This window comes from Pseudorasbora parva, chromosome 11 (genome assembly GCF_024679245.1).
Source record: "Pseudorasbora parva isolate DD20220531a chromosome 11, ASM2467924v1, whole genome shotgun sequence".
Taxonomy (NCBI): Eukaryota; Metazoa; Chordata; class Actinopteri; order Cypriniformes; family Gobionidae; genus Pseudorasbora; species Pseudorasbora parva.
In genome coordinates this window covers 46,173,879-46,195,360 of record NC_090182.1, presented here as the reverse complement: position 1 = coordinate 46,195,360, position 21,482 = coordinate 46,173,879, and the positions used below count along the sequence as shown (strand labels likewise).

The window sequence follows — 21,482 nt, the reverse complement described above, 5'->3', positions numbered from 1 at the left end:
AGATCGGTGTGATGTGTACTCTTTTACTGGTGTGGGTTAAAAGCCTTGCAGCAGAATTCTGGACAGTCTGGAGGTGACACAAATCTTTCTTATTTAGACAAATAAAAAGACTGTTACAATAGTCTAAACGGGATGAAATAAAAGCATGAATGATCATCTCCAATTCGGCCTTTGACACCAAGGCTCTTATTTTCGAAATGTTCCTTAATTGAAAGAACGTAACCTTGGTTCCCTGAGAACAGGGAACTAGACGCTGCGTCACATGGCCATGCTTCAAGGTGTGCCTGCCCACAGTCCCTTCAGACGAAGCGGATATTGTCATGTTGGCACGGTGCCCTTTTATACTTCCTGGTCGCACGGTGATGACATCACCAGCTGCCGACGGTCAGTAGGATTGTGATTTGATAGCGATTTCAGACACCTGTCACGGTGAAGGCGTTCCCCGTAGCGTCAGCTGACGCAGCGTCTCGTTCCCTGTTCTCAGGGAACCAAGGTTACATACGTAACCGGGGACGTTCTCATCTCATGCAATAGAAGAGGTTCAGTCTAAACACTGCATCCGGAACTGCATGAGGGGTAATATGAGCCGTAAATCTCCCGCTGACATGCTTTAACATCAAAACTGACGTAAGATTAGGAATACTCAGAGTCAGATATGGACAGTATTATTTATGACATCACTAGAAGGAAATAGCCCAGTTTATTAATAAAGTCATGTAAACGCGGGTTACTTTTGTTGTCAGTTTACTGGTTTGCATGTAAACGGGGAAAACTGGTTATTTCAATAAGCTGAAATTTGTGATTTATCAGCTGACTGGTGTGCCTGTAAATGCACCCAGTGTCAAACTAATCAGACCCAACCAAATTACAGCACAATTAAAACTGAATTACATCACTCTTTGGGAAACCTAAATACAACAGCCAAGTAAAATGCAATGTTTTCTGGCCATAAAAAGACAGTAAACTATGGCAGACTATCTGTAAAAAAACAAACAAAAAAAACCCCATCTGTCCAGGTACAGGGCCGGTTTTGTTTTGGAGTTGTTACTTTGATAAATGTAATAAAATGGATAAATGTAAACTCACCTCCTCTGGTCGATCCATAAGCATAAGAGAGGATGATGAATTGTAGTGAAGGCAGGATATTAAAGCTTAGACCAGCCAGGACCCTGAATATAGAAATTATCCACCGACTCACTTCCCAAATTAATCTTGCCAGCACTGTATAAGAAAACAACAACAATTAATAAATCCATCCAAATGCTTGATCTGATTTTGAATCAATGTCATTATAAAATTCAGAAATTCAGACGAAATTCAGTAACTCATATTTTTTGACAGACATCTTTACACAATAATTCACCATTCCATTTTACCTATTTATTCATGTATACCTTAAAGGGTTACTTCAGTGATCAGCATATGGCTTTGTATCAGTAGAAACCTTGGAGTATATTCAAATGATCTTGCTCCCCCCTCTTATATTTCTGGAAAAATTCCTCTCGTGACGCAAATTGACGATATTTGTGTCATCTTTGGAATGTTTGCCCAGAGGCTAAAGACTACAGCCAGCAGAGGGAGCTATTTCCACATGTTTTCAACTCACGCATGGGGAATGGGAGATCACACTTACAGCACAGCTCAGCTACAGGCATTAATTTAAACGGATGCTGAGCAATGTAAGTGTTTTAACTTCTCAAATTAATTTCAATGAAAGTTAAGCTTCCAAAGGCATGAACTGAAAACGCATTGTGAATGTATGCCACGAATGTGGTCGCAATTACCTCAGCTCTCATTACGAGAGCTCATCAGCTCATTTATGACGTTAAATGTAATCTGACTCCTAATCTGCTATGAGACTCACGCGGCAACTCGATCGTTATATTGAACACACACGTTCAGTATTTAATTGTACTTTTTGAACTCAATCACTATAATCCAGTAGCGGTGGCTTTGGGAATGGCCTCACAGGGCAGCGAAGCATTCTGGGAATTGTAGTCTTTCATCCCCATGAGACAAAAATACTTTTCTCAGTCTAGAAAGCACCAAATTCAAAAATAATTTCACATTTCTACTACATTAATGACCCAGTTAAAATACAGATTCATCTTCCCAGCACTGAAGTCCCCCTTTAATAGATAAGTTTGTCTATTGTCCATTTATACAAACAGCATTCATTAAGTATATAGAGTTCTGTAAAAAAAAAAAAAGAAAAAAAAAAAGGGAACATTCCATTTAGTTTTTTTCGGAGGAAATCCATGTTTTGTGGCTACAAGTCACATGGCTAAATCAGTTTGTTTAGTCTGAGTCAGTGGTCATTCACACCTTGTCTTAGGACTGAGGGACTGGGGGGAACAATGGACAAATGCTAATGGGATCAGTCTTTGATCAATGAAATACTAACGTCACCATCCTTCCCTTCCACAAATGGTACCTGACAATTGTTTGTGTGGGCTTATATCCTTATATATATCCTTGATAGTGGAACTTCTTTTGGAGGTGTGACATTTAGAGTCCTGTCCTTTTCATCATGGCAGATTAAAAGAAACTCCTGTTTATCACTACACTTTTATGTCTCCCTTCTTAAATCATTCTCTGACCCTCTGATTCCTTCCTCCTCAGGATCTGGTGCTGACAAAGCACTTCCTCATCCAATTGACGTGGCGGGCGAGACAATCCACAGAGTCAACACCATCCTGGACTCCTGGTGATAAGGCGGCCTTCTTGAATACCTTGTTGATTTGAAGGGGTTCGGTCCATAAGAGGAATCTTGGGTCGTCCGTGATGATATCCTGGATCATTCACTACTACAAGAATTCCTTTCGCGTAGAGGGGAATAGAATCAGCCACACCATCAGACATGCCCTCAGCACCAGATTCCTTACACTCTCCCAATCACCTAATTACTGATCAACTCCACCTGCACTAGCAGGTCACCTTCCTCTGGTCTTGTTTGTTCTACCCTTGTCCTTGCCTGACTACATATCTGTGGATTACCATGGTTCAAGCGTGGCATCGTGATAGGTTACCACCAAGTCAATTTGTGAAATTTTCTCCCTCCTAAATATTCCACCATCAACTGGTGATATTATAACAAAGTGGAAACAATTTGGAACAACAGAAATTCAGCTAGGAAGTGGTAGGCCACATACAATCAGAGTGGGGTCAGCGCATGCGGAGTGTCACAGTGCACAGAAGTTGAAAAATATATGCAAAATCAATAGCTCCAGACCTCCAAACTTTGTGTGGCCTAGAGATTAGCTTAAGAACAGTGCAGACCGAGCTTCATGGAATGGGTTTCCATGACTGAGCAGCTCATCCAAGCCTTACATCACCAAGAGCAATGCAAAGTGTGGGATGCAGTGGAGTAAAGCAGCCGCCACTGGACTCTAGAGCAGTGAGACATGTTCTCTAAGTGACCAATCACGCTTCAGTCTGACAATCCCATGGACGAGTCTGGGTTTGGTGGCTGACAGGAGAATGGTACTTGCCTGACTGCATTGCGACAAGTGTAAATTTTGGTGGAGGGGGATTATGGTGTGGAGTTGTTTTTCAGGGGTTGGGCTTGGTACATTAGTCCCAGTGAAAGAAACTATTAATGCTTCACCAAGACATTTTGAACAATTTCATGCTTCCAACTTTGTGGGAACAGTTTGGGGATGGCCCCTTCCTGTTCCAACATGACTGCACACCACTGCACAAAGCAAGGTCCATATATACATCCATGGGCATTTTGGCAGTTTAATTGCTCAGGACAAACAAGGTACTCAAGAACAACCATCACAACAGCACTTTTATTTATTTTTTCTCTTTATCATGTCTATGTAAAACACTCAGGTCTGATATTATAATTTTTTATGCCTTTAACAAACACCATTTATCTCGTAAAACATGATTTCACAGCTCATGTACATGTCACTGACTCTTAATGGAAGGAAATACTTACAGAGAATTATATAGAAGAGGTTTATCACAAGGGCTATCGCAAAGAGGACTATAATCATGACAACTTCAAATCCGGCATAATTCAGACTTTTGTCCAAGGCAGATTTAAAAAGAGCTGGAATAAAGAAAGAGAAAAGCAGAACAAAACAATTACTGAAATAGAAAAGCAAAATATAATGAATACAGATCAAACAAATCATAAAAACCTTTCTCATTGAACGTATACTTTTTATAAACAATATTACAAAATTATTAATATCAAAGAAAGGTCGGGAGCGACCGGGCGGAGGGAGAAGGCGCGTAGGACACTGCCCACGGCCCCTCGCTCCCGACGCGTGCGTTGACTGGAGCGGACTGTCCCCAGTCCTCCTCACCCATCTCTACCCGTCCCAGAGAACCACAACTCCAGACACACACCCTCACCATACCACCCACCTCTACCCGACCCAGAGAAACACAAATCCAGACACACACCCTCACCATACCACCCATCTCTACCCGACCCCATGCGCCAAGGGAGGCTCGGATGTTTTCCGAGACTCTGAGTGTTTTATGGCGCAAATATATGCTTGTCGCAAAGATGAAAACGAAAGGTGATCGCATCCAAGGAAGGCACACGCCGAAATGGCACAGAAAGAGAGAAACACATGGTGAAGAAATGCAAGGCCGAGGGGGATGGCCAAGCCCAGAGACGATGCACTGTGTGCGGCCCGAAACAAAGCTCAGAAGCCCCTGCAGGAAAATCCTCCTTGAAAACAAACAGAGTCAGAAAGTTGAACTCGGTGAAAAGCTCCATGCTATCAGACCTTTGGCGGTTGGCGGTCCCTCTGGAGGGCAGGTGCGAGCAAAGTCGGACTCAAAATGACCTGCCAGGGTTCTGTCAGGGAGAGGGCAAAACCTGACATACAAACACGCACCCGAGAACCGGACCCAGGGAATGGCGTGCCGGAAAGCCTGTAAAAGAAGTGCGCTGTGGGTTGGGTGAGAGACTTCCAGGATTGACCCGCCGAGTGACGAGCGAGTCCGTGAAGTGTGAGGCGTGGGTCAGGCACCACCCCAGGGAGGACGTACCATCTGGGGCCTGGATTTACTGCTCAGACGTGCCCCTTGAGGAAAATCCTCCATGAAAACAGACAGAGTTCAAAAGCTGAACTCGGTGAGAAGCTCCATGCTATCAGACCTCCCCGGCCTGCCCAGGGAGGGTGCCTCGTCCCGGGCACGGGCAGGTTCGCGGGCCCCCTCTGGAGGGTGGGTGCGAGCAAAGTTGGACTCAAATCAACCCGTCAGGGTTTTGTCAGGGAGAGGGCAAAACCTGACATCCAAACACACACCCGAGACCCAGGGAGGAAAATCCTCCATGAAAATAGACAGAGTCCAAAAGCTGAACTCGGTGAGAAGCTCCATGGTATCAGACCTCCCCGGCCTGCCCAGGGAGGGTGCCTCGTCCCGGGCACGGGCAGGTTCGCGGGCCCCCTCTGGAGGGTGGGTGCGAGCAAAGTTGGACTCAAATCAACCCGTCAGGGTTTTGTCAGGGAGAGAGCAAAACCTGACATCCAAACACGCACCCGAGACCCAGGGAGGAAAATCCTCCATGAAAATAGACAGAGTCCAAAAGCTGAACTCGGTGACCAGCTCCATGGTATCAGACCTCCCCGGCCTGCCCAGGGAGAGTGCCTCATCCCGAGCATGGGCAGGTCCGCGGGCCCCCTCTGGAGGGTGGGTGCGAGCAAAGTTGGACTCAAATCAACCCGTCAGGGTTTTGTCAGGGAGAAAGCAAAACCTGACATTCAAACACGCACCCGAGACCCAGGGAGGACGTACCATCCCGGGGCCAGGATTTACTGCTCAGATGTGCCCCTGGAGGAAAATCCTCCATGAAAACAGACAGATTCCAAAAGCTGAACTCGTGAGAAGTTCCATGCTATCAGACCTCCCCGGCCTGCCCAGGGAGGGTGCCTCGTCCCGGGCACGGGCAGGTCCGCGGGCCCCCTCTGGAGGGTGGGTGCGAGCAGAGTTGGACTCAAATCAACCCGTCAGGGTTTTGTCAGGGAGGGGGCAAATCCTGACATCCAAACATTATTGACATTGAATAATTACAAGATTGACATTACATAATTTAAGTGTAATTATTGTTTACTTAATGTGCATTTAATGTGTTTTTGATATTTACCTGAATAAAAAACAACCACGAAAACAATATATTCTGTCAAATAACTGTAATACAGAACCCATGTTTTATTCTTGCCTGTAAAACAAAACAGATATGAAATAATTACTTTTACAATATCATTTACAGTGCCAACACAATCAAATACAAATAGCCATAAAATGACGTGTTAATGTAAAATTCAGGTGTTGACTAATTATTTAGTTCAGGTAAAAACTTTTTTGGGTAAAATAATTGATAAACTATAATTTCTATAATAAACTGGCAATAGTCATAAATTAATCACCTGTGAACTCATTAACATATGGAGCTGCCCAGAGCAACATGAGAGGCCTCAGAGAATAAAGACTACAGCATGAGACAGTCTCAAAAAGAGATCCTGAAAGAAAACAAGTTATATATACAGTAGAATACAGTGCAGGCTAGTTAAAGCAGATCCTAACAAAATGCAGACTGCCGCTACTTGATGGTGGCTATGGTAGTTAAACGTACACGAGGTGACACCAGAGATAGTGAAAGTGAAGATCTTAGATTGTGTGAAGTGGTATAAATATGAAGAAGATCAGAGGGAGGAGCGAGGTTGTGAAGTGCCTTGAATGTGAGAAGTAGAATTTTGAAATCAATGCAATACTTCACTGGAAGCCAGTGTATTAGCTGGAGAATTGGTGAAATGTGCTCAGTAGAACGAGTTCTAGTAAGAACATGAGCCACAGTGTGAACCAGCTGAAAATTAAAGAGAAGTTTGGAAGGAAGACCAGTAAGAAGAGAGTCGCCATACTCAATATTACCCCTTTTCCACCAGCATGAACCGGTGGAATTTTGAACTCCATAAACGTGCATCTATCCATCAAAGTAATCCATATGGCTCCGGGAAATAATAAAGGCCTTCTCAATCGAAGCCATGCACTTGTGTGAGAAAAGTATCCAAAGAAAAAACTGGTCATGAATTAGAAGTTTAAACCGCGATATGTCAGCGGATTCGATATAAAAGAAGAGGGGCTTAAGTTTGTTCCCCAGCCCTATTTGTTTAAACCGCTAGAGGCGTCAAAGCTTGCGATACTCCTACATCCATTGTCATACATTGCATTGGGGGTTATTCTTTTGCCATAACTTACGTAGGCCATTTGTAAGTTAGTTATTTTCGTTTATAAAGTTTTAAACATGAAAAACATGAAAAACACATAAATGCATGACTTCGCTTCAGAAGGCCTTTATTAACCCCCGGAGGCATGTGGATATCTTTATGATGAATAGATGCACTTTTATGGACTTCTAAAGAGCTTTTTAAATGACATCTTATAATGCATTGATAAACAATCAGTACAGAAAGCATCACCTTCAGAAATACCCCAGAAGACAAAAGCCAGAAACATCAGAATATTTGGACAGAAGACAAGGCACATCTGAAGATGAAAGACTGCATCTGCAGAGAAAAGACAAATAATAACTCACATTTAGTCAGCTAGATAAATTATGTTTTAATAAAATATTGGCGAAGAGTAATTATTTTTATTTTTTTAGTAATAACTTTATGAATAAAGTTGGAATATTAAAAACATCCTAAAACCCAAAACATAATTTTTAAATCTAATCTATCTAATGTTAGTGAATGAGATGAGGAGCAGGATGAGCTCCAGGACTGAAGCATTAGAGGTGTAGATGGACTCGATCTCCTCATCTGTGTCTGATCATCTCTGATCATTAATCATCATATAAATCTAATCTATCTAATGTTAGTGAATGAGATGAGGAGCAGGATGAGCTCCAGGACTGAAGCATTAGAGTTGTATATGGACTCAATCTCCTCATCTGTGTCTGATCATCTCGGATCATTAATCATCATATAAATCTAGTCTATCTAATGTTAGTGAATGAGATGAGGAGCAGGATGAGCTCCAGGACTGAAGCATTAGAGGTGTAGATGGACTCGATCTCCTCATCTGTGTCTGATCATCTCTGATCATTAATCATCATATAAATCTAATATATCTAATGTTAGTGAATGAGATGAGGAGCAGGATGAGCTCCAGGACTGAAGCATTAGAGGTGTTGATGGACTCGATCTCCTCATCTGTGTTTGATCATCTCTGATCATTAATCATCATATAAATCTAATTCAAAATGTTGCTTTTTTATGAAACGTACCCATATTCAAATGTTGATAAAAAAGGAATGCATAAAACTACAATAAAACATTTTCAGTGCCACCCATCAAAATAAAAGTCTCACTTCTAACATCGGCCAATCAAAAACACTAATTGGCCGATGCTGATATTTTTAAAATGTCAAATATCGGCCGATATATTTTTCGACCACTATTCTGTAGCGAACTTAGCCCCCCTACTTCCCGCAGCCATGTCTACATCTCCTTCACAGATGCATGTCTATAGTTTCTGATTAAATAACTATACAACCTTCTTAGCACATATAATATAGCCTACAGTAAACAATTACTAAACAATTAAAATAACCAAGTGATTAAGGATCTGTTGACTTACCCAACATTCTCAGTGTCAGGCTCGTCTTGACTGAAAACACAAGTCTCTGGTCACTGTAAACTTTACATGTGTACACTCCCTCATCTTCAGCTCTCAGATTGTCCATACAGAGGGAGAAGTTTCCATCTTTAATGTGCTCAGTGAAGAAATGAGCTCTATCCTGATAATCCTGGTGCTGGACCTGTGGTTGACTCTCACCATCTTGATACAGATGAACCAGAGTCGCTGTCTTTGAATCTGTCTCTGAGTCTGCGTCTGCGTCTGCGTCTGCGTCTGCGTCTGCTTCTGCATCTGTGTCTGAGTCTGTTCTTCTCCATTCCACCTTCAGACTTTCCACTGGTAAAGGTTTACCAATATAACAGGGCAAAACCACTGAAGATCCCAGAGGAGCAAGTGTGTGACAAGAACATTTAACATTGAACCCTGAAAACAAAAATAATATTTTCTAATGTGAAATAACTGAATTCAAAATAAAAGTGATGACAATCCTTTTGATGTTGTTGTTGCATTTCTCTCTCTCTCTCTCTCTCTCTCTCTCTCTCTCTCTCTCTCTCTCTCTCTCTCTCTCTCTCTCTCTCTCTCTCTCTCTCTCTCTCTCTCTCTCTGTGTGTGTGCACACTTTAAAATACTGAATCATCATTAATGAAACTACACAGAAACAAATTAGAAATGTTGTCACTAATAATTACTTAAGTGTTACTATCCAAAACCTAACAAAAAATGTCAAAAGTTTACAATGACATCATGATTATTTATATAGGTTTCATATATAAATATAGCAGTTAGAATTATGCCATATTATTCTTTCTTGTATCATAGTTTGCAATATTGCATTTCTATTGGCTTTTTAAAAATGTGTTAGCTGTGATATTATTGTACTATATTGATTAGAGCAGGAAGAGCAGGCCCATTTTGACTTACCCGTTACCACTTCTGTGTTGGCTGAAAATACACAGGCCTTGTCACTGAAAACTTTACATATATATTGTCCCTCATCTTCAGCTCTCAGATTGTCCAGACGGAGAGAGAAGTTTCCATGTTTAGTCTCCCCAGTGCATAAATGAGCTCTATCCTGATAATCCTGTGGTTGTTTCTCTGCTCGACTCTCACCATCTTGATACAGATTAACTAAAGTCTTTGAGTCCGTTCTTCTCCATTCCACCTTCAGACTTTTCTTTAATGAGTGTTTGTCAACATGACAGGGCAAAACCACTGAACCTCCCAGCGGAACAGAAAGTTTACATATATACCACACAAAGAAACCTGGTAAAGGAAAAGACATTTCATTTTTAATGTTAAATGTAAAATGTTAATGGAAAAGCAAGGTGCAAAATAATGTTTGGAGAAAAGGCCTTTTCATGTTAAGTTTAAAGAATCTCAAAGCAAATTTAGTAACTAAAATTGAGTAACTAAAATTACTTATATATAAAACGTCAAGCCAAGAAAATCTCAAAGCATCTCCAGCCCTGGTTTGTTACCCACCCACCACTCATTTTGAGGCCCTGCTAATGACAGTGAAAAGCAACGGTGACACTGTGCCATGATGCCTACTTCGAAGCACTCAGGCTATTGTGAAGCACAATTGTAGGTCTTGGAAATTGGTATTTACCAGTGTTGTGATACGTTCTTGTACATGAAAATGTTGAAAGGTTCCCAGCAAAGATTATGGGAAACTGAGCCAAATACATTGACCAGGTCAAGGAAAACCGAATGAGGGTCTCTCTTGTCCTTCTTGGATATGGTGCCGGATCATGCTTGTATGCTCCAAGCAGCCAGATAATACTGGAATTCCTGCTTTCTGTACAGATGTATCAATGTAGGGGAGTGCGGGGCGCAACCTTACGTGGGATTAGTTGTAACACGCATGGTTTAAAGGGATAGCTCACTTTAAAGGGATCCCCTGGTGTTGAGACTTGTATGGCTTAATATAACATAAATGATGTCTCTTACTGAAATATGTAGTAGAAAACCCATGAAAGATCTATGTTATTTAAAAAATCTATTTTATATTTGGAGCATGGGCGGCACCATTTTGTTTGCGTTCTAGGTTGATGACTTAGAATGGTTGCACTCCTCAATCAGCTGGCGTTACCCGTAGCTATTTTTACCACAACGCAACTCGAAAATTTGTTTCAGAGTTTAAAAAAAAACAAATAATTGCTATAGATAGATGGTTGATATGCAGTAGATTAACTGTAATACCTAGTGTGACCAGCAGAGGGAACTATCTAGGTATAGGACCATGGGATAGGGGAACGTGAGGAAGAGAGGCAGGATGTTTTGGTGATGATGCATGGGATGTTGGTTCGTGCATTAAAGTTTGAGCACAAGCTCAGTGTATTAAAACCTCAATCTTTAAACTTTTATCTTTAAGACACGAATAAAATTCCCTACTTTAATTCACTAATACAACTGGAAGGAGTGAATGAAAACAAGTGTGTTAAGTCGGACAGCTGTTGTGTGTACATTAGCTGTACACTCGTTATTGCGGCGCAACTTGAGACTGAATGAGTGCACTCCAACATGTCCACTATGGTGTCGGACACCACTACAAATGACCGTCCCTTCAAATAATGCCCTATTTCAGGGTATGGGGGCCGATTTCGGATTCAGTCCCTGTCGTGGAGACTGAGCAGCCCAACACCTTGATTGAGACAGCGCAGTCTGTCAGGTGTGTGTGCCCGCACGCCGATCTGCTTTGTGTAGGTGAGTTTGTGTGCACATGTATGTTTGAGTGTCTTTTTAAGTACAATTACAAAGCAATTATTTGGTTTTGTTTAACACTGAAACAATTTTCGAGTTGCGTTTAGGTAAAAATAGCTACGGGTAGCGCCAGCTGATTGCCGAGTGCAACCATTCTACGTCATCAACCTAGAACGCAAACAAAATGGCGCCGCCCATGGTCCAAATATAAAATCTATTTTTTAAATAACGTAGATCTTTCATGGGTTTTCTACTACATATTTCAGTAAGAGACATCATTTATGTTATATTAAGCCAAACAGTTAACCGGAGCCATTGACTTCCATAGTGGGAAAAAAAGTAAATGGCTCCAGTTACCTGTTTGGTTACTGACATTTTTCAAAAAATCTTTCCTTGTGTTCAGGTGAAGAAAGAAATGCATACAGGTTTGAAACAACTTGAGGGTGAGTAAAGCATGACAGAATTTTCGTTTTAAAGTGAACTATCCCTTTAACACTTTCCAGGCATGCCAGGATGAGGAAACTTTATGTACTTACTAGTTGCCATATCAACACTATATAAAGTAAAAATAGAGCCAAAATAAATTAAACAAAATCTGTGGAAGATATTACTGAACATTTATTTTACCATAGCAAAAGTCAATTTCTTACTTAAGTTTATATTTCATCTCTGGTTTTTTTGTGTTTATTTAAAATAAGACAAATCTGATATTATTTGAATCTTATATCTGTTGTTTAACAGAAGAGATTGTTCTTTAATGCTGATCTAACAGCAGAAGATGTGAGCTGCGGTTTAAATCCCAGTCACGCAGGTGGGGTGTGTTGTAACACTGCAATACAATGAGCCCCTATTAGAACTATGATATTACAATTAGGTGTGTAACGATTCGTTTTAACAACGATTCGATTCGACTGAAATAAAACAGTCACACTGATTTAAATTTTTGGCAAAAAAGTTACTGAATCAATTTCAAGTCACTGAATCGTTTCGGATCGTATCGTTCTAAATGAACCGATATCGTCCTTAAATCGCATCGACAACCTCAAATCGTGATACGATTCAAATCATTGTTAAAACGAATCATTACACCCCTAATTATAATCTATACTTTTATTAATTTTATTGAGAAACCCTGAGAAAATGGTAAATAATGACTGAGAGTCAATGTTCAGAAATTATTCATTATTATTAGGTTTTTAACTATGCTATATAGCTGTATTAGTGACGTGTTTGTTGTCAAAATCAAAAATGTGTGTATTTTTTTTGATTAAAAAATGCCATTATTTTATTTCAAAAAGTTATTAATTGTATTTTATTGACAAAATATTGTAGTTTGTTTTGGATATTTTTTTGATTTTATCAGATAACATTTTAAGCTGTCATTTGCTCATGTTACAATGTGCCCCTCACATGTTACAATGTATCCCACATATGGGGCCAAAATAAAGAAAAAAGTATACACTGTATTAATGAAACAAAACCACATAATTGTACTAGAAATGTGTGCAATTAATGTGGGAAAAAATAAATACTCTAAACCCCAAGTGGATTTACACAAACTGAGACGGTCAAAAAGCTTTAGGTTGTGCCTTGCTCTTCCCTACTTATTTCTTTCCAGGTAGGCGTAGAGCCTCTGTGCTACTATACAAAAAAAATTCCCCTTGACTTTGAAAAGGCAGATTGGCTGGAATTGGCTAATATCTGATGCACCCTTTTCTTGTGGTATTAACATGCCGCCAGCTCTTTTCCAAGCCTTGGGTATTCTTTGCTTTTGTGGACGTTTTCCACCCTTTATATTTTCAAATTTTCACCTTTTTCCTTTGCAAAGAGGTATTTGGCAAACTTGAAAGGGTCTTTACAGGAATGGGCTCTTGGGTGTTGTTTCCTCTAGCTTTTCGCAAAGTCATCAGGGTTCTGTCCCCAAACCAACAATAAACCCAACCAAAGTGACAGAACCCTGAAAGTATTACACATACCTTTATTAGGAGATCTGCAGTAGATCAGACAGAAGAGCAGAAGTGCAGATCCAGATGCAGAAACACAGAGAATAAACATTATTATGTGTGTAACAGAGAAACCTGTGAACAAAGAAGTACATTGTTTAACACTGCATGTAATTGTTGTGTGTAAATAACCATTAGTATATTTTGTTTCAGGAAAAAGTGATCGTCTTTTATTTTGAAATGTTTTTTTATGGAAATGGTTGCCTTTTGGTCTTAGGCTACGTGATTTTGTTTTTCTTTGGAGGGTCGCGCCCTGGCTGGCAGTTGGTAGTATGTAGCTTAGCCCAAATATGGAAATAGCTTCGTCACGGAGCTGCGGTCAATATTAAATTCATACTTACAGCCCCTCTGAAGAGGCAAAAGGTATGTTAAATAAACTGAGACATGAGCATTTTGTCTGTTAACATTGTTAACATATTTTTTCAAATGTAAGACAGCACAGTGTAAACTGATCTGTTACATGTTTTGTATACATTTCAAGTTGGTGATCTGATGAATGTATCAAGGTTCATAAAGGATTAAACATCATAAAACCATCAGTGAAAGTCTCATCTCATTGCATCGAGGGGCATGTAACATTGTGTAACATATAAGTATAATGTTTCATACTGTGAGCATGAATCACAGGTCTTCTGCTCATGGATCTATTGAAGGGAGTATGACATATCACAATCATATGTTCAAGAAAAATGGAGGTGCTTGAACACAATGGGGACACAATGTCTCATTCCCACTATCAGGGAACTGAGGTTACATTAGTAACAAAGAAATTCCCTTTCTGTCTCTCACTCAACATTGTGCATAAGATGAATGCCAGGGGACCCCGTACTAAATGCCAAAACTACTAAACTTACTAAACTACTAAACACATGAGAGCTGGTGGTGCAGATGCTGGCAGGCTTCTGAGTGTCAAAATGAGAAATGCAGCTATGCTGTCTCGTAACCTTCCAACACCCAGGGTAAATTACCTTAGGTTACCCTATCAAGGGGACATACTTAACTGTGGGTAGCTCTGTGCATGAGAAGACACAGGGTTTACTGATAGGGAACCTGAACAGTGGAATAATACATCATATGGGACAGGGCTGGTTCTCCCTCATCAGTAGGGAGTGCTTGCAGGTTTATCAGCAAGAGGGAGTAGTGGGAACTTTGGGCACGTAGCTATGCTGGCATCTTAGGGCAATGTGAGAGTATACCGGGCCAAACTCTAGGCATATATCATTGATGGATAGGGTCTACCTTTTAACGGAGCACAGTCAGGAGGGAAGTCTTCATAGAGAGGACAATGAGCTTGCACAGGGCTCAAACAGATCTCTCTGAAGGGCATTTATGACCAAGGAGAGAACTCAAGACGTGATCTTGCAGTAAAAATCTCTGTGCACCTCTTAGTAACCTGCCAATACAATTGTGTTTGCTGCTATTGGAGATACTAGGCCTGCATGGAGAAAGGAAAGCACTGGCCTCTAGCTGGTGCTAGTTAGTGTCTACCATGGCTGGTGACAGGCCACTGAATTCATCCTCGTCCTGTCCAGGGCCCAGACATGGAGGTTGCAGATTTCTGAACACAGGTACCAGATTCCTGGTCCTGAAAAAGAAGGTCCTTTTACAGGGGGATTTGCCAGGATTAAACCAAGATTAAGTTTTATTTTTCCTCAAAAGAAATTACTACAATGTGTATCGACTGAAGCATGCAGTTGTTTTCATTAATTAGTGGATATACGGTTGCTGTTTTTTCTCCACCTTGGCCAGGACTCCCAGGAAGAAGAGGTGTATTTTGATCTTAATGGGACATTCCTGGAAGAACAAAATCTAAATAAAATGAAAGGCAGGACCTTGTATGCTAACCATGCATCCAGACTCTGGTTGGCGACAGTGGAGGAAGATGTGCTTCATCACAACTCGTCAATCTGACTGTTGGGCACAGGCCCATGGCATCAGAATGTGGGAAGACAAAGGGCTCTATTTTAACGATCTGAAACGCAAGTGTCAAAGCGCGGAGCGCAAGTAAATTTGTGGGCGGGTCTCGGCGCTGTTGCTATTTTCCCGGCGGGATAAATGGCTCTTGCGCCCGACGCAAATCTAAAATGGGTTGGTCTGAAGTAGCTTCATTATTCATAGGTGTGGTTTGGGCGTAACGTGAATAAACCAATCAGAGCGTCATCCAACATTCCCTTTAAAAGCAGGTGCGCAAGTTCCATTATGGATTGCTATTATTATGGCGTATTACAGGCGCACGTTCTTGCAAGAGCAGCCCTTACGAAACAAAAATATATTGCAGTATATTGGAAAATTTCATGCAATACATTAGGCAATATATTCACATATATGGGAATTAATATTTATATCTTTCAATATATTGCAATATATTGAAAGCGGCAAACATTTGTATATTTTGCAATATATTACATGAATATATAATATATTTTATAATACCATAAATATATTATTCCATATATTTACAATATATTAAAATATATTTCAAGTAATATATTGGTAAATATATTTTCCTTTCGTAAGGGAGTGAAAGACAGAGAAGTTGTGTTGTGTTGTATGGGGATGGGAGAAACCCACCCAAAATAGCGTCGGTTAAACAGTTTTTTCAGTTTTTCAGTCGATTTTTTTTTCCTGGTTCTTGATGGACAAACCAATTTGTCAGATGTCCATATACATATATGTCTTGCCACTATTGGGCAAACAGGTCTGATCCTTAATAACAATAAGCCTGAATAATTTGTAAGCTAGATTTATGCCTATTTTTTCACATCTTCGTGGCACACCACAATGTGTTAATATTTGTTTTAATGTAACAATTTATGATTTGCAAAAATAACTGTTGCATCTGTGTAGATTACATGAGCAAAGTGTATGCGCGTTGTCCACGCTATACATTATGTTCATGCATGCGCCCTTAAAATAGCATAATGAACAACACGCAACGCGCTACTGACTTTAGACCAGGTTTTTTCTGGTCAGTGGCGCAACTGTTTAATGGAACAGCAAAATAGCACCAGGGATTTTTTGCGCCGGAACACGCCTCCTTTTTTGCGCTGAACCGCCCAGGGAGCGCAAATTCATTCACTAGTTTAGCGACGTACTTCTGTGGAGGGAAAAGCATGCTTTGCGTGGGTGCAAAATAGGAATGACACATCCGTCGGTGTACAAAGTCAATTGCGCTGGGTGCAAGATAGGGCCCAAAGTGTTTGTGTTGTGACAAATGGATTGCTGCTCCACTTGCACTGCCTGTTACAAGTTTAGTAAAACCTTCTTTGTCAGTGAACAGGGCTTCACATGTGATAAAAGCAGGGAGATAGTCAGGCGGACTGAGAATATTTCAGAATTAGAGACACGCATCCAGACTTTAGCTAAGAATAGCGAGTATGTAAGATCTTTAGACACTGCTTTGGAGGCAAATAGCTTAGTGAACTTCGGTTCCAGCTGTAGAGCCTGTGAAGCAGGGCAACTCGGTGACTGAGACGGCATAGTCGCTGATAAAAAAAAAATGCTCTTCCGTTCTGCTTAGAATATCAAACAGGTTCTACCCACTCAGTGACGCACACACTGAGAATCCTGTTTAAAGTGCCATAGTTATTAGCAATTCTATTACACGGAATGTGAAAATAGAAACACCAGCCACCATAGTCAAATGTTTCCGGAAGCCAGTGCACCTAAAATCAAAGCAAACTTAAAAGTGCTGGTTAATGCTAATCTTAAATTCTCTAAAATTATTATTCACGTCGGCACTAATGATGTTCGACTTCGACAGTCAGAGATCACCAAAATTAACATTAAGGAAGTGTGTGAACTCGCATGTAAGATGGCAGCTAAAGTTTTTTGCTCTGGCCCCCTCCCTGTTAGGCGGAGTGATGAGATAGTAAGCAGACTATCATCACTTAATATATAATTATAATAATAATTTGTTACATTTATATAGCGTTTTTCTAGACACTCAAAGTGCTTTACATAGAAGGGGGAATTTCCTCAACCACCACCAATGTGCAGCACCCACCTGAATGATGTGACGGCAGCCAAATTGCCCCAGAACGCTCACCACACACCAGCTGATTGGTGGAGAGGCGACAGAGTGATTAAGCCAATTAATATATGGGGATTATTAGGAGGCCATGATGGACAGGGGCCAATGGGCGAATTTGGCCAGAATGATGGGGTTACACCCTTACTCTTTATGGAAGGACATCCTGGGATTTTTAACGACCACAGAGAGTTGGGACCTTGGTTTAACGTCTCATCCGAAAGACGGTGCTCTTTGACAGTACAGTGTCCCCATCACTATACTGGGGTGTTAGGACCCACACAGACCACAGAGTGAGCACCCACTGATGGCCTCAATAACACCTCTACCAGCAGCTACCTGGTTTTCCCAGTTGGTCTCCCATCCAGGTACTGATCAGGCTCAGCCCTGCTTAGCTTCAGTGGGAAACACGTCTTGCACTACAGGGTGAAATGGCTGCTGGCCTCCTCCCTGTTAGGCAGAGTGATGAGATAGTAAGCAGACTATCATCACTCAATGGCTGGGTGTCTGCAAAAAAATAACATAGGGTTCATAGACAATTGGAAAAGCTTTTGGGTCAGACCTGACCTGTTAAAAAGAGATGATATATATCCCTCCTGGGATGGTGCCAATCTTCTCTCTAGTAATTTGGCACATAGTCTTAGTGTTAAACCATTACAAACTGGGTCCCAGTCCAGTTCAAATATTATGACTATGATATGAGCCACTATATGATAATTCCTATCTAATATGTTTTCTGACCTATCATTTTGTCTGAATCATAATCATACACTGTTTGTTCGTTGGCCAGAGGAGAACTGGCACCCAGACTGAGCCTGGTTTCTCCCAAGGTTTTTTTCTCCATTCTGTCTCCTGTTGGAGTTTTGGCTCCTTGCCACCATCAACTCTTTTGCCTTTGGCTTTTAGCTTGGTCAGTTGGGGACACTAAATATTCAACTATATTACTGATCTGTCTGAACTGACACTATATGATAATTGAACTGAGCTGGACGATGACAACACAATTTCTCCAGAGTGGCTGTACAGCCAGATCAAATTCTGTTGCATTATTTTCCTGTTCAACATTGTGAAGCTGCTTTGAAACAATTGGCATTGTAAAAAGCACTATAAATAAAGGTGACTTGACTTGACTTGTTTATCGGGGTTCTGATACAGGCACTCAAATGCATGGCCAACACAATGTAGAGGGCCATGAGCATGGGTTAGGGTTAGGTGACTGATGGCTCTTTCATGGACAAAAAAGGGAGCCAGCAGGCCATGTTCTGGCAGAAAAAAGTGCCTTCCACAGAAGTGGCATGCAAATCCCACTCGCCAATTCTCATTGGCCTTTTCTTAATTCTCAGAGGTGATTGAGGCTCCCAGGAATGACCCCTAGCATCACTCATTTAACACATAACGCTTTAGGCTAAATGAATGTGTACATTTTTCATTACAACTCACCCAGTCTCTCCAGCACTACAGTTGCATTGGCTGAAGCCCCTCCAGCAAAGACTTGACACATGTAAACCCCTTTATCCTCAGTTCTGACACTCTTCAGTCGGACAGAGAAGTTTCCTTTGGGGATTTCAGAAGTGAAGAACTCAACTCTGTCTCTGAATCGATCATGAGATGAATCTGGAAAAGCCTCGTTGTTTTGGTAGAGCAAAACCATAATTTCTTCGTCTTCATTGGTTTTCTTCCAGGAAACCTGTTCAAAGTCTTCAGGAGGGATGTGAGAGTCTACAGAGCAGTTCAGAGTGACGTCTTTACCCACTGATGCAGATATGTATCGATCTGATCCTGAGACCAGCAAATGCTCTGAAAGAACAAATTCAGTAATTTACTTCTGTAAATTCATAGTGAAAATTAAGGAACATATGGTCAATACTCACCAACATTATCAACTTTTATTTCAACCACAGCTTCACCTGACTTTTGCTGATTGTAGACATTGCAAGTATATTGTCCCTCATCTTGAGCTCTCAGACTGTCCAGTCGGATAGAGAAGTTTCCATCTTTAATGTGTTCAGTAAAGAAATGAGCTCTATCCCTATAATCCTGCTGCTGGGACTCTGGTCGACTCTCACCATCTTGATACAGATGAACCAGAGTCTGTGAGTCTGTTCTTCTCCATTCTACCTCCAGATACTCAGTTAGTAAAGGTTCATCAACATAACAGGGCAGAACCACTGAAGTTCCCAGAGGAGCAACCAGAGGACCAGAGGGACCGTGCACAATGAATCCTGATATAGAGATATGTGAAATAATGTAGTTTTTCTAAGCAAACATGGATACATACTAACAACGATCATCATTGCTGACATGAGCACGTGTTCATATATTCATGCACCCTGGCACTCGGACAAATGTTGTTTTTGGTTTCTAGTTATTTTAAGCTGTTTACTCACAAGAAATGTCTTGCTAACATATGTAACCCTCGTTCCCTGAAGGAAGGGAATGGAGACATTACGTCAGTGACTGAAGCAATGGAGTTTTGCTTAGATGCCTATCACCTTTGAGTTCTACAAAACAAGCCAATGGCAAAACAATGCCATGGGTCTGCGGAAATTGCTGAGGAGCCAAGGCTGAGTGCCCTAGTCATACCAGCGGTTGTGGCATGGGGATGTAACGTCTCCGTTCCCTTCCTTCACGAAACAAGGGTTACATACGTAACTAAGATGTTCCCTTTCAGTCAGTCACTCAGTCAAGTTACGTCAGTGACTGACAGAATTGGGTCCCTATCTAATCCTGCAATAACGGCTGTCTTCCAGCATCCTCCAAAGACTAGAGCTCCCTGCCATGAGATTAGCACGAAGGGCTAGGCTCAGTGGTGAATATCAAGGTACATTGGAAAGCATATCCCACATGGAAATATGTAACACAATGCCAGCACACAGAGAGGACATAAGAATAACCAAAGAGGGGCTGCATAACACGAGGGCTGGCCGATCTCACCTGAGTAAAATAGCGCACGCATCCAGTTTGTGCAGTTGAATGGCACAGCAAGCGATGACAACTGAGCCTTTCCTACTTACTGGCCACTGGGAGTGAGTACACGAGAGGACACTGGCTTTACATGGAAATTGTAGAATCTCAGCACTCATGGCTGTCAGACGGATGAATACAGCAGCGTCGAAGTGCCCAGGAAAAATACACACTCTGTGGTAGATCACTGCACAGATCAGCAGCAGATGTGGAATTTGCTAGCCTAGAAATCTAGACGCACCCTAGCAACAGCAAATCTAATCTGCCATGAGTATCGTCTAGCAACTCTCAATACCTTCTGAGCTGTAAAAGCCAAACTCTGGTCGGGCCAATCATATCGTGTATAGAGTCGGTGGGCAGGGCTGAAGAAAATGACGACAGAGTTGCGCTTGCGTGCTTCTAGTAAACACAGAAGCTGGCAAACGGCAGTCTTTCAAATCAGATTTGACTGCAACTCTGGAAGACTTGGAGTTAAGCTTTTCTCTGAGAAAAGAACAGAGAACGGCACTGAAGTCATTCTTAAAAAGGGAAGATGTGTTCGGAGTGTTGCCGACCAGATACGGCGAATGTTTAATCTGTCAACTAGCTCCGCTTCACCTTAGTTGATCTGGTTGGTTGTAGCGCTATCCTATCGCGTGCAGAGGGAGTTTGAAAGACAACCGATTATCCGCCCCTCAGATTGAGCTGTCAGTGGTGAGTTTCCAGACCAAACATCTTGATGTGGGTCTGGCTTGTCAGGCTAGGAATTTGCAGGAATGCGCCTTAAGCTAGTCACCGCTGAAAAGTTTCTCATCTTACTTGTAGAGAAAAGCTCAGAAGGCAAGTGATGCACTCAGCTCAGAAGCAGAAACATAATGCGAGATTGCATGTGCGGCTCATTATTAACCCACGCTGGTGGGCAGAGTTCGGCAAATTCCGCAGACCCATGGCATTGTTTTGTCATTGTGTCATTTGTAGAACTCGAAGGTGGCTCCTAATGCCTGGTTCAGACTACATGATATTAGCCCGAATTTGGCACGATCTGTGTGATGTAAGATGTCGTAGGGATTTGTAAACGATAATGGACGTCGGGACGCAAGAATCGATCGTTTCATCTCGTATAGTGTGTCATAGCATACTACAACCGAATCCACGTCTGCGATAGTGCACGACGTCATGACAGAAAGACTAGC

At 41.5% G+C, this 21,482-nt stretch overlaps 1 protein-coding gene across 5 annotated transcripts in view; it reads right to left on the bottom strand.

Annotated features, from left to right (window-relative positions):
- Nucleotides 1–21,482, bottom strand: part of LOC137093286 (uncharacterized) — a 49,550-nt gene that overhangs the window by 20,309 nt on the left and 7,759 nt on the right. For 4 of the 5 annotated variants that reach the window (XR_010908419.1, XM_067458109.1, XM_067458110.1 and 1 more), the window contains exons 2-11: nucleotides 19,218–19,568; nucleotides 18,787–19,143; nucleotides 13,290–13,391; nucleotides 9,532–9,873; nucleotides 8,611–9,033; nucleotides 7,449–7,535; nucleotides 6,399–6,491; nucleotides 6,116–6,190; nucleotides 3,947–4,060; nucleotides 1,087–1,221 (exon numbers count right to left, since the gene is read on the bottom strand). Coding sequence is in view for 4 of the 5 variants with exons in the window: in XM_067458109.1 (XP_067314210.1) it covers nucleotides 1,087–1,221; nucleotides 3,947–4,060; nucleotides 6,116–6,190; nucleotides 6,399–6,491; nucleotides 7,449–7,535; nucleotides 8,611–9,033; nucleotides 9,532–9,873; nucleotides 13,290–13,391; nucleotides 18,787–19,143; nucleotides 19,218–19,568 (2,079 nt within the window). In the remaining variant the exon portion in view is untranslated. The remainder of the gene's footprint in view (nucleotides 1–1,086; nucleotides 1,222–3,946; nucleotides 4,061–6,115; nucleotides 6,191–6,398; nucleotides 6,492–7,448; nucleotides 7,536–8,610; nucleotides 9,034–9,531; nucleotides 9,874–13,289; nucleotides 13,392–18,786; nucleotides 19,144–19,217; nucleotides 19,569–21,482) is intronic. The other variant, XM_067458112.1, reaches the window with a different exon arrangement.